This window comes from Erinaceus europaeus, chromosome 15 (assembly GCF_950295315.1).
Source record: "Erinaceus europaeus chromosome 15, mEriEur2.1, whole genome shotgun sequence".
NCBI lineage: Eukaryota > Metazoa > Chordata > Mammalia > Eulipotyphla > Erinaceidae > Erinaceus > Erinaceus europaeus.
In genome coordinates this window covers 84975906-84990096 of record NC_080176.1, presented here as the reverse complement: position 1 = coordinate 84990096, position 14191 = coordinate 84975906, and the positions used below count along the sequence as shown (strand labels likewise).

The 14191-nt window shown below is 48.8% G+C and overlaps 1 protein-coding gene across 2 annotated transcripts in view; it reads left to right on the top strand.

Moving 5' to 3' along the window:
* Nucleotides 1-11771, top strand: part of RTTN (rotatin) — a 137719-nt gene extending 125948 nt beyond the window's left edge. For both annotated transcript variants that reach the window (XM_060174034.1, XM_016188531.2), the window contains exons 45-49: nt 391-593; nt 3251-3518; nt 9409-9512; nt 9744-9813; nt 11389-11771. In XM_060174034.1, coding sequence (XP_060030017.1) covers nt 391-593; nt 3251-3518; nt 9409-9512; nt 9744-9813; nt 11389-11474 — 731 coding nt within the window. In that variant the 3' untranslated portion in view covers nt 11475-11771. The remainder of the gene's footprint in view (nt 1-390; nt 594-3250; nt 3519-9408; nt 9513-9743; nt 9814-11388) is intronic.
* The last annotated feature ends 2420 nt before the right edge of the window (nt 11772-14191 follow it).

Below are 14191 nucleotides of genomic sequence, written 5' to 3'. Positions count from 1 at the left end.
TTATCCTGTCCCCTGTGTGGCACGATTGTACCCCATCTGTCTTCTATAAAACGAAGACCTTTGTCCCAGTTATCTTCCACCTCTAAAGTTCGATTCGACTTAGCCTTTCTTTAGATGTCTTCTTTAGGAACTATTTAAAATCCCTATTATACTTTGCTCTGTTGTTTTAAAGGAGCAAATGCAGTGTTTCCAAATGCCCTAATATGATCATTAGGCCCTTAATGGGGACAGTCAGTTCACACTGCTGAAAGTGGACTTGCATGAGCTGGGGCCCTCTCGGCCGATTTGCAGCCCGCTGGCTGGTTAAGAGCCAAGTCATTCCCTCGCTCAGCCGCTAGAGTTTCTATGACTCTGAGCGGGAAGACCTTGTGATGGCTGTTGTCTTTCAAGGCTGCAGTTCTCTGTGCTCCTCGAGCTTCGGACAGTATCCTGCTCCAGCCGCCTGCAGGGGCGCCCCCGGCAGCTCTCTGATGCACTGCATCCTGAAGCTGGCTGCGCAGATGGCCCTGGAGAACACCGCAGTCCAGCAGATGGTCTTCATGTTCCTCTCCAACCTGGCCTTGTCTCATGACTGCAAAGGAGTCATTCAGAAAGTAAGTGCTCGGGGCTGGCTGGAGAGACACCTGGCAGATGTGCTACAGTCAGCAGGGTGCAGGTGGGGAAGCAGGTCTGCGGGTGTCGCTCTCCCTCCCCCTTCCACTCCCTGTCTTCCTCAATTTCTCTCTGTCTCTATCCACTAAATATTATATGTGTATGCGTATATGTGTATATACATATATATATGTATCTATATGTATGCATACATACAAATTTAAACAAAATTTAAAAAAGAAAAAGGGTAAGTACTGCGACTCTCTTCCAGAGCACAGAAGAGATTCCATGAAACCATCCCTCCAGTCCAGGACATGTGTGAAAAGTTTAGAACTCAATTTGGGGGGGCTGAGTGGTAGCACAGCAAGTCAAGGACACATGGCGCAAAGCTCAAGGACCAGTCAGTGCTTTGTGAAGCAGGTCTGCAGGTGTCTATCTTTCTCTCCCCTTCTCTATCTTCCCGTCCTCTCTCAGTTTCTCTCTCTCCTATCCAACAACAACAATAACAAAGGCAACAAAAACAAGAAAATGGCCTTCAGGAGCAGTGGATTCATAGTGTAGGCACCAAGCCCCAGAGCTAACCCTAAAGGCAAAAAAAAAAAAAAAAACCCTCAACTTTGAAGATTATTTTATTATGGCTTCAAGACATTTTCTTTTCAAGGATTATGAAAGAATTAAGAGGAGCACTCTTTTTCAAGCCAGTTGCTAGATGAAGAGTATCAGGAGGCAGACTATGACTGTACCGCTTCCTTTATGTTGATCTTCTGGGCTTTGGGATTATATTTTATCTCTCTCAAAAATGAGGGTTTTAGAAAGACAGCTGTCTTACATTCAGATGAGATCATAAAAGTACATTCCGTCTTTAAAGAAACCAAATTGAGCAGTAACAGCTTCAGTGCATTTAAAGCTTTCGGCATGGCTTTACGTAATCACGGCCCTCTCTTCCCCCAAGTTAGACCTGACTTCTCTTTGACACAGTAAGTGATTTTTATCCATCTTCTGTGATGGCAGCCCTAGAACCTGACTTGTCAGCATGGATTTTGACTTAGGATGTTGTAAAAGCAGCAAAATGAGCTCCAATCTAGTGTACATGTGCAGCTCATCTGTACACACACTTGGTATGAAGAGGATCCCTAACTAGGAGCCGCCCGAATGTGGGACTCCATCAAATGGAAAAGTCTGGGGTGCCTGCTTCTTCCTGCCTGCTAGAGGGGCCTGTCCGTGTACCAAGTAAAAGAAGGCACAGCCTCCTGTGTACAGTTGAAAGCACTGGGGTCGGTTTCAAATCATGGTTCCCAGCTCCAGAGCTCAGAGATCCTGGCAGAACGGAGCCAGTGGGAAAGGCGAGGGGCGGCATCTTGAAAGCATCTTCTGGGGCCGAGGTGAGCGCGGGTGGGGGCTTCCAGCTGACTGAGCTCTCTGCTGAACCTGCTCACGTTTCAGCAGCTCACTTCTTTCTCAGGCTGAGTCCTTTTACACAAATGTGTTAAATTAACTTTATAGATTCAAGCCAGCATCTTGATTTAGGTCCAGGAAACTTAAGAAATAAATCCAAGTAGATGATTAGAGAGAGAGAGATCCATGAATATCTCACGATAATTATGCATTGTGCAATAACACAGATCAACATTGTACGATTATGCATTCATACGATATGTTAATGGCATATAATCAGAAGGCTGAGTAATTCTATTTCCACTCCTTGGTCAAGCTAAAAGCAACGGAAAATCTCCAGTTTACCGTGGTGCCCTGGCCACTCACCCCTGCTTCTTCTTGATAGTGTGTGTTTGTGCCTCCTTTTCTGTTTGTACATAGATTACTCTAGGCAGTGAGTGGGCTTCTTTTCACATAGTTGAGTACTTGGGCTTTTGTGGACTGTGATAATGACTAACTGTTGACATGTCAGAGACTGTTTAAGTTTACTTGAAGGCCATGCAGCCGCAGGAAGTCATCTGTAATGCTTAGTGGGCCAACTGAGAGAGGAGGGGAAGACAGAGGGGGGAGAGAAAGACACCTGCAGATCTGCTTCACCGCCTGTGAAGCGACTCCCCTGCAGGTGGGGAGCCAGAGGCTCCAACTAGGATCCTTACACCAGCCCTTGCGCTTTGCGCCACGTGCGCTTAACCCACTGAGCCACCGCCCAACTCGCTAAAAAAAAAAAGAATTCTTTAACACACTGTAGCTATAGTGATTCAGATATTCCACCCCCACTCCTACCAGAGCCGCTAACTGACATTTAAGACAGATTGGGTTTTGTCCCTCCCCCCCACCATCCAAAGGATAACTTTTAATGAGTATCAGAATTGCCAGAAGGCAGACAGACAGAGAAAACTCAAGTGGCCCGAAAGAATCCCCAAACCAAATCATCAATCCTAAATAATTGAGTTGACTCTAGCTTACTCTACCCGCCATCAGGAAAGAATTAGAAAGAATTAAATTTGATCCCGTTTTGTTCTCCTTTAACTTTTCACTCAGAATGGAAATACCACAGACGAGATATTTAGGAGGTGCTGGGGGGGGGGGCATGTGTACGGGGCGGGGGGAGAAATTCTGGCTGGGGGAAAGACAGCAGGATGCTGGTTAATTGGTCTCGCAGGGACTAGGGAAGTCATGAAAAGTCTCCCAAGGAAAATGACACACTGTCTCCACGCGCCCACAGAGCAACTTCCTGCAGCACTTCCTGTCCCTGACCTTGCCGAAGGGAGGGAACAAGCAGCTCAGCAACCTGACGGTCTTGTGGCTGAAGCTGCTCCTGAACATGTCCTTCGGGGAAGACGGGCAGCAGATGATCCTGCGGCTGGACGGCTGCCTGGACCTGCTCACGGAGATGAGCAGGTACAAGCACAGGAGCAGCCCCTACATCCCGCTGCTTATCTTCCACAACATCTGCTTCAGCCCCGCCAACAAGCCCAAGATCCTGGCTAACGGTGAGCAGCGAGGTCGAAACACACATGCACACCCGACACGTCCCCATATGTGTGGCCCACGGTGCCCGTCCTGTTGAGATGAAAGCACACAACAGTTGTATAAATAACTGCCTGGCATTAAGTATTCACCATGGCCAGGACGCCGGGGAAGGGAAGACAGACCAGCTGTTCTCAGAGCTCGGCCAGCCCTCAAGGAGCTGCCAAGTTCCCTGGGGTTGACCACTTGGTCACCAACGGACGGACGTACTGGGCCCAGAGGCCCCAGAAGGATGGCTGTGGGCATGGATAATCCCTCCTTGCAACTCCCTCCTCGTCCTCTCTGCTCCTCTAGCTAATGTCACCATGCCAGCACAGCCTTGGGGCCAGGCGGTGGCGCTCCTGGTTAAGCGCACACGTTACAGTGCGCAAGGACCCAGGTCCCCGCCTGCAGGGGAAAGCTTCGTGAGTGGTGAAGCAGGGCTGCAGGTGTGTCTCTCTTTCCCTCCCTACCTCATCCTCCACTCTCGATTTCTCTCTCTAATGGGAAAGAAAAAAAAAAAGTCAGCGCAGACTCTGCAGAACAACCCACAGCCTTCTTCCTCCTGCATCCTTCCCCGCCGCCCCTCTCCAGCCCTGGTCCTTGTTGTCTCTCTCTGTGTAGCATCCCTGCTGTGTGGTGGACCTGCTTTTAGGAGTGCCTGCTGGGCGGTAGCCTCCTCCATCCCATCCAAGAGCTAAGTTCTCGAGGTGGAGTCTGTCTCACAGGCGGGTGTTGGCCTGCAGCAGCCAATCTGTGCCAGGGGCTCAAGCATCTGTGAGCAGCTGATGCTTGAGACAAACCCTGAGCCCACACGCTAGAGGCTGGCCTACCGAGAAGCCCCTCTCCTCTGGAACACAGGACAGATGGGAGTGAGGGAGGGTGAGGATTTCGAGCAGCTGTGAAGCGGAGAGATGGAAGGCCCTGTCTCTGCCACCACATGCTGCACATGTGTGAGCGTGCGCGTTTCAAAGGGAGAGAATTTTCTGACACGTCATGTCACCGTAGGGGAACGAATAAGAGGTGGGTCCTGACCCCCGCCCAGAGCCGCTGCAGGAGGCAGACCAGGCTGTGTGCTCATTCCCGGGGTGGCTCCGTGGCTGCGATACCGCCCTGCTCCTCTGGCCTGGAGAGGAGTCAGTTTATAAAGACTCACGAGGCGGCCATTTGCGGCACATGGCAGGTGCTCACGGTGCTTCTGCTCATGCGATCTGTTCCTGGAGGTGCTTCTCCCTGTGATATGGGATTTTCCAAGTGAAGGGGACTGGCTCTGCTTTTGTTCCATCTGTATGATAATGATGACTGAATCATCGAGGATACCAGGGAAGGTTCCAGAAGTTCAATCGGCTCTGAGTGTCCCAGCTTCAGGGAGCGTCTGGTCTGGATGCAGCTCTGTCCCCAGTCTGGGAGTGGGGGTGCAGCCCCCTGACTTCACTCCCTTCTCTGCCTTGTCCTCAGACTCGTATCCCAAGGACAGTCCTAGTGTCATTATTCATCTTTCTCAGAATCCTTTCTTGTTTTTTTGATTCTTTTGAGTGGAGCTGCTCACACTACTACAGCATGATTGTTGGGCGAACTAGGACAAAGAGCAGCTCAGGCCCTCGGGCACTTCCCACCTCTGGGACCCTCTGGCATTATCAGTAGTGCTCTCTCTCCTGCAGTAGATTCAAGCAGGTAGACAAACACTGGGTTTTGTGTGTGTTTTTTTTTTATATTCTATTTATTGGATAGAGATAGAGAGAAATTAAGAGGTGGGGGAGATAGAAAGGGAGAGAGACAGAGACACTTACAAACACTGCTTCTCTACAGGAAGCTTCTCCCCTGCAGATGGGGAGCAGGAGCTTGAACCTGGGTCTTTGCGTGTGGTAATATGATCAACCAGGTATGTCGCCACCTGGCCCCCATAAGACTTTTGGAAAGGAATCTTTCTGCCTCACAGAGGAGAGACCGGGTGCCTTCAAGACCAGGGGAGGAGCTGGCAACTGTCCCTTCTAGACCATCGAGAGCCATCATAGGGAGGCCCAGCCTCTGACCACCCAGCAGGGCCATGTATCTGTCTATCACAGCCAGACATCTGGCCAGATGGTCAACAGTGAGTAGGGCTTGACCTTGAGGTGAAAACAGAGCCTGAGTATTCATTGCTGCTGCTGAGGTCAGCCTGGACCACTTCTGAAGAAACAGATGAAATATATTACCATTCACCTTCAGAAAGGCAAAGAACCAGAAAGAGTGGGAAGAGTCCAGGCCCTGGTTGAAACCCCGTGCCCAGAAGGGCAAGAAGTAGGCGTGAAAAGCCCTGTGTTCCCAGGACATTGCCCCCTCTGCCCACTGGGCATATATGTTCAGGACTCCAAGGTGAGCGGGCAGAAGTCCTGACTCCTTGGATTGCTGTGGACCGTGCTGGGTGCCGGCAGCTGGCACTCCACAGAACTCTTTTTTTTTTTTTTTAATATTTATTTTATTTATTTATTCCCTTTTGTTGCCCTTGTTGTTTTATTGTTGTAGTTATTATTGTTGTTGTCGTTGTTGGTTGTTGGATAGGACAGAGAGAAATGGAGAGAGGAGGGGAAGACAGAGAGGAGGAGAGAAAGATAGATACCTGCAGACCTGCTTCACCGCCTGTGAAGCGACTCCCCTGCAGGTGGGGAGCCGAGGTTCGAACCAGGATCCTTATGCCGGTCCTTGTGCTTTGCGCCACCTGCGCTTAACCCGCTGCGCTACCGCCTGATGACTCCCTCCACAGAACTCTTAGGTGATCTGAATCTGAGTTCAGTTGGTTCCCCAGCCCTCAGTCAGCCAGGGAAGCAGAAAGAAAACTGAGGGTGAGAATGGACTCCGAGCTCTGCACCCCAGAGACTCAAGGTGCCCCAATGACTGTCACCTTGATTTGAGCTGACTGGGAAATGACAAGGGGGCCTCCGGGTGGCTTGCAAAAGCAAATTGCTGCTCTGGTGGGTGGAGGATAAGTTCCCAGGAGGCCTCAGGGAGCACCCTCTTCCCAGTCAGTGTCCTGAAGTGTTGACCTATGCCCAGTTCAGAGAGGACCAGGCATATCTGGACACAGTGTGACTGAGACCTGGGGACAGGACGGTGTACCTGTTGAGACACCAGCCCAGCTGCTGGTATTATAAGACCAGGGCTTAAGACAACTCTGGCCATATCCTTTTTATTTATTTTTTAAATTAATTTATTTATTTCCTTTTGTTGCCCTTGTTGCTTTTTTAAATTGTTGTAGTTATTATTATTGTTGTTATTGATGTTGTTGGATAGGACAGAGAAATGGAGAGAGGAGGGGAAGACAGAGAAGAGGAGAGAAAGATAGACACCTGCAGACCTGCTTCACCACCTGTGAAGCAATTCTCCTGCAGGTGTGGAGCTTGGGACTTGAACCAGGATCCTTACGCCGGTCCTTGTGCTTTGTGCCACCTGCGTTTAACCTGCCGTGCTACCGCCCGACTCTCCATTTCCTATTTAAAGAAACACCGAGCTTACAAACCACTGAAGGGGCAGCCTGGGAGGTGACATAGTGGATCCAAGCATCAGGCTCTCAGCCTGTGCCAGCTCTGAGCTTGGTCCCTGATGTCACATGCGCCAGGTTAATACCCTTGCCTCTCTTTCTCCTCTTATCTCATGAATAAAGGAATCTTGGAAAATGTTTGAAGGAGACAGGAAGCTGAAAACGGGCAAATTTTTAGTAAGAACCAAAGAAATTCTAGAATGTCCCTGACCAGTGTGATGATCAGGTAGCCGCGTGTAGCTGTTGAAGTCCACGTTCCCTCAGGTGTTGAGTTTGTCACTATCACCAGCTCTGTGTGGCTACAGTGTAAAGGCTTCCTTGTCTGAAATCTATTCATAGAAGAGAAATTTTGTTCTCCTCCTCTGTGAAGTCCACCCTGGTTTGTGGCAATTTCCCTGGCATTCCTGTACTTTTTTTTTAATCTCCTAAACTCAACCAGATCACTCTTTTTAAATTTTTATTCTTTTAAAAAAATTTTATTTATAAAATGAAAATATTGACAAGACTATAGGATAAGAGGGGTACATTTCCACACAGTGCCCACCCCCAGAGCACCATATCCAATTCCCTCCCTTGATAGCTTCTCTACTCTTTAACCCTCTGAGAGTATGGACCCAAGGCCATTATGGGGTGCAGAAGGTGGAAGGTTTGGCTTCTGGAATTGCTTCTCTGCTGAACATGGGCATTGGCAGATGGATCCATACTCCCAGCCTGTCTCTCTTTCCCTAGTGGGGTAGGACTCCGGGAGGCAGGGCTCCAGGACACATGGTGGGGTCTTCTGCCCAAGGAAGTCAGGTTGGCATTATGTTAACATCTGCAACTTGGTGGCTGAAAAAGAGTTAAAATATAAGGCAAAACAAATTGTTGACTAATCATGAACCTAAAGGCGGGAATATTGCAGATGAAGATTTGGAGTCTCCATTTTGGAAAAAGCTATGTCTGTTTTAGGTATATTCCAAGGGGTCCATGACTACTAGTTTTAGCCTCTGCCTGACATCTGATATGCAGGTGGACCCAAGTTACTGTCTGAGGAGATGGTGTCATAGTTGGGAAAAGAACTAGAAAGCTGGATCAGGGAAGAGAGTAGCTCCCAAATATGGAAAAATTATATAAATATTGTTAACTGTAAACCCCATCAATTTGATCTGGGGTCCATATTCAGCACAGGAGCCTGTGTAACCTCTGCATCCCTGTAGGTCTGAGCTCACATTCTGTGTCTGTCTTGTTGGGTCAGGTGGGATTCTTGCAAACCATCCATGGCAGTGATGACAGCGGAAGTTTGTCCAGGCCACGGATGGTTTGTGTGCTGTGTGTGCTACAATGTGTAAAGTCACCACTTGTGGACACTTAGCTGGGTACCCACAAGGCACCACCCAGGGATGGCATTGCCCCGAGCATGCCAGAACCACCCACCTGCATGGCCAACTTTACCAGAAGTCTCTGTCGCTGGCAAGCATGGTTACCAGCCAGGAAACAGGGAGTCAGAGCGTGGGGCCAGGGTGGTCGGACAGCAGGAAGCTCAAACTCCCTAAACCCTCTTTGCAGACCCCAGGGAGGTCCATCTCTGCAGCAGTCCTGTCCGCTTAACTGCAGAAACTTTCCTCCAGCTGGTCACCGAGCCCCTCAGGTCACCTGGCACTGGACCCCGGCCTTCCCCTTCAGCCTAGTGAGGGGCAGCCAACGGGGCGCAGGGGAGAGAGGCTGTTGCTTTCCAGAGAGCCCCGGACACAGGCACCTCAGCCCTAGAGGAGAAGTAGTCAGCCACCGCTCAAAGCAGTGAAGTAGGTTGCTGCATTCTTCTGAAGCCCCATGGAGCCACACCCGGCTCCTCACTTCCAGCGGCTTCGCTGGGGAAGACAGAGAGGGGGAATTGACTCGGTCTTGGTCCCAGCCTCAAGTCGGCTTCAGGAAGAGGGAGCTTAGCCATTGCGTGGATGCACCTCGAAATCATTCTTTCTTTCCGACACACACCGCTCCAGGGGGACGCCTAGGTTCTAACTAAAACGTTCTCAAAAGGCCTTTGTCTTTCTCCTTTATTCTAACTAAAACGTTCTAACTAAAACGTTCTCAAAAGGCCTTTGTCTTTCTCCTTTATTATGAGCGGGTATGAGCAGCTCCTTAAGGGAACCTGCACGTCTCTTTCTCCTACTCCTCTCTGGTCCTTAAGTCGATGCACCTTGTCCAACTGGAGCTAAAGTCAAGGGCTGACGGCTCCTGTTTGGGTGTTCACATGGAGTGAAGGCTGGGGTTCATGCCACGACCAGGCAACACGGGTATCAGGGAAGGTCTGGCCGGCCCGGGAGAGGACTGCTGTGCGGGGGATGGGCCTGAGCCGCCTCTTCTGTTTCCATCCTCAGAAAAAGTCATCCACGTGCTGGCCGCCTGCCTGCAGAGTGAGAATCGGGACGCTCAGAGGATTGGAGCCGCGGCGCTGTGGGCTCTGGTTCACAACTACCAGAAGGTGGGTTTCACTCCATCCTCAATCTCAGGGGCCAGCACTGGGCCGGGAGGGTGGGGCTTGGAAGGGGTGACACGGGGGCAGCGGGACAAGAGGAAAACCAAGCCGAGGTCCCCAGCTGCATTTTGTGCTGTTGAGTTCCTTGGTCAGCAGTGGCAGGCTGAGTACTGTGGTATCCTGGCCCTTATCTCCTGTGGAGATAAGATCTCATGGGTTGTTTTGTGTTCTCTCCAGGCCAAAACAACTCTAAGAAACCCATCAATAAAAAGAAGAGTGGATGAGGCTTATTCCTTAGCAAAGAAAAGTAAGTTTCCTCATCAAAGGGAGTGTTGTGATTAACAGTATTTTTGGCAATAACCAGCAAAGTGGCAGTTGTCTTTATTGATGTTTCAGGAGGTTGTTTTTTTTTTGTTGTTGTTGTTCAGACATCATAACAAAATGCCAGTATTTGTTCTATTCTTTTTTTGGGGAGGCGGTTATTGCTGGGGCTTGGTGCCTGCACTATGAATCCACTGCTCCTGGAGACCATTTTTTCCATTTTGTTACCATTGTTGTTGGATAGGACAGAGAAATGGAGAGAAGAGGGGAAGGCAGATGGGGAGAGAAAGATAGACACCTGCAGACCTGCTTCACCACTCCTGAAGTGACTCCCCTATACGTGGGGAGCCAAGGGCTCCAACCAGGATCCTTAACCCACTGTGGTACTGCCCAGCTCCCTATTCTTTTTCTAACACTTTGCAGTAATGGAATTGTCTAGCAGACAGGTCTGAGATACTGCTGTCTTCATAGAGCCCTTCTGAGTGGTCTCTGTTCCAGTTCTGTTTCTCCTACCCTGACTTCCTTGGCCAGCACCCCCCCCACTGGCAAGACTCACCCAGAACAGGAAACTAGACCTGACAGTTGAATTGCTTCCCTCCAGAAAGCACTCCCAGTTGGCTGTGACCTGCAGCCCCGCATAGTGATCATGAGGTGGGCCACCAGGGGCATAGTCGGATCTATAAGTGGTCAGTGCCTTTTGGTTTGTTTCTGTCTGTGAGAGGGCTTTTCAAGGTGCTGAACTGAGCTGAGTCAGAAATCTGTGTGTGAGGGGAAGGAATGGGAAGTAAAAAGGAAGGCCATCATTGGGCAGGAGGTAAGGTAGCCACTCTGGAAGTGTGTCGTTTCCATTTGCACTCTGACTAAAGCAGTAACACAAATAATCAGTACAAATTCTATGACTTATCACTTCTTTCTTTTTTAAGATGTTTTATTTATTTATTTACTTATTCATTTATTTGTTTGCAGAGCACTGCTCAGCTCTGAATTATGGTGGTGCAGAGAATTGAACCTATGACTTTCAAGCCCCAGATATGAGTCTCTGCATAACCATTGTACTATCTCCTCTGTCTTTTTTTATTATTATTTTTATTTCCACCAGGGTTATTGCTGAGACTCATCCTGGCACTATGAATTGACAGCTCCCAATGCCTTTTTTTTTTTTTTTAACTTTTTCTTTTCTATTTTTATGTGACAGGACAGAGAGAAATTGAGAGGGTCAAGGGAGATAGAGGGAGAAAGAAAAAAAGAGACACCTGCAGACCTGCTTCACCACTTTTGAAGTGTTCCCCCTACAGGTGGGGAGTGGGGGCCCAAACCCAGTTTTAAAAATCTTTTGCTTATTTATTTATTTATTTAATGAAGGTGGGGGGAAATCCTGGGGCCCCAAGCCTACAAGCCCAGCTCTCAACCACGAAGCTACAACTTCTTAATGTTCAGAAAATGTAAAAATGGTTTTGGAAGATCAAGAACGTAAATAGAGCTCCCCGTGTGCATGTGTGCCCAGCCTCCGACACCGTGTGTAATAAAGTCACACTTCCCTTCTCTCCCTTCCTCCACCCAGCTTTCTCAAGCTCGGAGAACACCCCCCTCAATGCCTATTACCTGAAGTGTCTGGAGAACCTGGCGCAGCTCCTCAACTCGTCCTGAGCACCGCGAGCCGCTGTGTCTGTGTCGGAAGCTGATGGATGTGAGCGTGAGCCCAGCTGGCGGCGGGGCTGGGAGCCCAGGTTCCCAGCTGCTCCCACTTGCAGGGTGCCCTTTCCCACCTTCCCCCCCCCCCAAACTGGAAACTGGAAACAGACCACCAGGGGGGAGCAGCCAGCAGGAAGACTCGGGAAGTTCTGGGAACATAAACACCTCCCTTTTTCTATGCAGTGTGTTTTTTTGTTTGTTTTTTTACAAATCCTATTTAACAATTATTTAATAAAATATATTATTTTTAGAAAAATGACAACTGACTTCTGTTTGCAAGCTTTCAGGAATATACATGATGGGAACTAATGCTATGTTCTGACTTTCTTTGAAAACATTTTATGTGAATTCTGTCAATTGAAATCCTTACTGCTCAAACCTTTAAGTTGCTCAGAACATAGTCTCTGTGTGTGTTTGGTTGTGTGAGCTGCATCTTTTAATTTTACACACTTCACCTTGTGACTTCTGAAATGCTGCCGCGTATTAAGGAAGGAATAAATAGACTGCATGATGATAGAGTTCTGGGTTCAAAGTCTAGCTCAGGCCCAAGCATCCTGAAAAACAAAGATAGCAGGAACAAACTCAGTGCTGTGCTCCTTGTCAGAAGTCCCCACTGACGTCCAGTGAACTCAGAACTGAAAGTCATTTCAAGTATTAGTTAACTTTTTTTTTAAAAAAAAAAAAAAGTTATCTTTATTTATTTATTGGATAGAGACAGCCAGAAATCGTGAGGGAAGGAGATGATAGAGAGAGAACAGAGAGACACCTGCAGCACTGCTTCACCACTTGCAAAGCTTTCCCCCTGCAGGTGGGGACCAGGGGCTCAAACCTGGATCCTTGCACATTGTAACATGTGCACTCAACCAGGTGCGCCACTACCTGGCCCCTCCAGTTAACCTTTTTCAACAGTTTCTCCCACTCTTTTGAAAGTCAGAAGGGAACATTGTCAAAAAAAGTTAAAGCTGAAGTACTTGTGTACACATACACACAGACGCCACGCCACATAGCACTTAGGGAAGAGTCTTCTAACCGACTCTTAGTTAACAAGGAACAATGCCACTTTGTACTAAATGCCGCCACCAAATTGCGATCCATCAAGTCAGCCAGGTGATACTCTTTAAGCCAGAAACACGAAGGCCAAGGAGAGGCTAGATACTAAAATGGATCAATAGGTATTGCCTGAGAGTTCTTGATCAATGGTCGGAAATGGAGATCAAGGAAGTTTAGAAGTTTTTGGACAGCCCAAGTTAGTCTAAAGCAATGCTGTGCCTACCAATATTCTGGGGAAATCCATCTTAAGAGTAGACATCTGAGGGGCTCTTTTTCCATTTTCTCTTGGTTTTTTTCTTTTTTTTTTTTCATATTCCTGCCTGTCTCTCAGTGTTCCATTGCAAGCCAGGCCTTCTGAGGTGAGTCATGAGATGCTTGCTTTTGTAACTCCCATTTAATAATCCCTATAGCCCGAGCTCTGGTCTATTCCCTGAAAATACAACTGTTACCACTGTTGCAGGAGGGTGAATGGAGACTCAGTGATTTGCTAGATTTTGGGGTTGTTTCTTTTTGAATGTATGATTCTGCCACCCTGAACTGCCCTTCTCTTCATATAGAGTGAGGGAGAGAGGGGCCGGACGGTAGCACACCCAGCGGAGCACACACGTTAGCAGGCACTATGACCTGGGTTCAAGTCTCCCCACCCCCACCTCCCAACTCCCCACCTGCAGGGGGAAAGCTAATGACACAGGGCTGCAGGTCTCTCTCTCTCTCTCCCCCACCCCTTTCAATTTTTATTGTCTCTATCAAATAAAGTATTTAAAAGTAAAAAACATATATATAAAGAGAGAGGGAGAGGCACCTGAGCATGTCCCAGACCCAGGCTTGGTCTTTCAGCCCTCACTTGGTCTTTCCTGTGATACAGAGTATTCCCTGAAGAAGAGAAACCAGAGCACCATTCCACTCCGTGTGGCATCGAGGATCAAACCCGAGCTGTTTACCTCGGCAGCTTGGTAATCTGTGGCTGGGGAAAGTCAGGCTGGGGTTGGAACCCAGCAGGAATGCCGATGAAGTCAACCCGTGGCCTTTTTTTTAAAAAAAAGCCTCACTCTCCAAACCGCCGCCACATGGTGGGCTCCCTCTTCTTTTCATAAACCAAAGAGCCTGTCCCTGTGGTGTGGCCCGATGGAGAACGGCCTCTTTGTAAGAGGTGCTGACAAGGAAATCCCCTTCGTGTCCACTGAAGGGTTGTTCCCGCCTCTGCACCCTGCCTCGGCTCTGGCATCAGTGACAATTGCAGTGGGTTGTCTCCTTGTTTCCTTCTCTCTCCTCCTCAATCACCGTTCAGTCCCTGGTGCTACCTTGGCAGCTGCACAGTTGGAGCCACTATGGGATTTTTTTTTAATTGGGGTGATTAATGATTTACAGTAAATTGAATTGTTGGTACATGAGTAAGATTTCTCAAATGTGGGGGGCTAGGCGGTGGTGCACTAGGTTAAGTGCACATATAGTATGAAGCCCACGGACCTGCGCAAGGATTCTGGTTTGAGCCCCCGGCTCCCCAGCTGCAGGGGTGTTGCTTAACAGGCATTGAAGCAGGTCTGCAGGTGTCTGTCTTTCTCTCCCCCTCTCTGTCTTCCCCTTCCTCTCTCAATTTCTCTTTGTCCTATCCAAAAAAATTG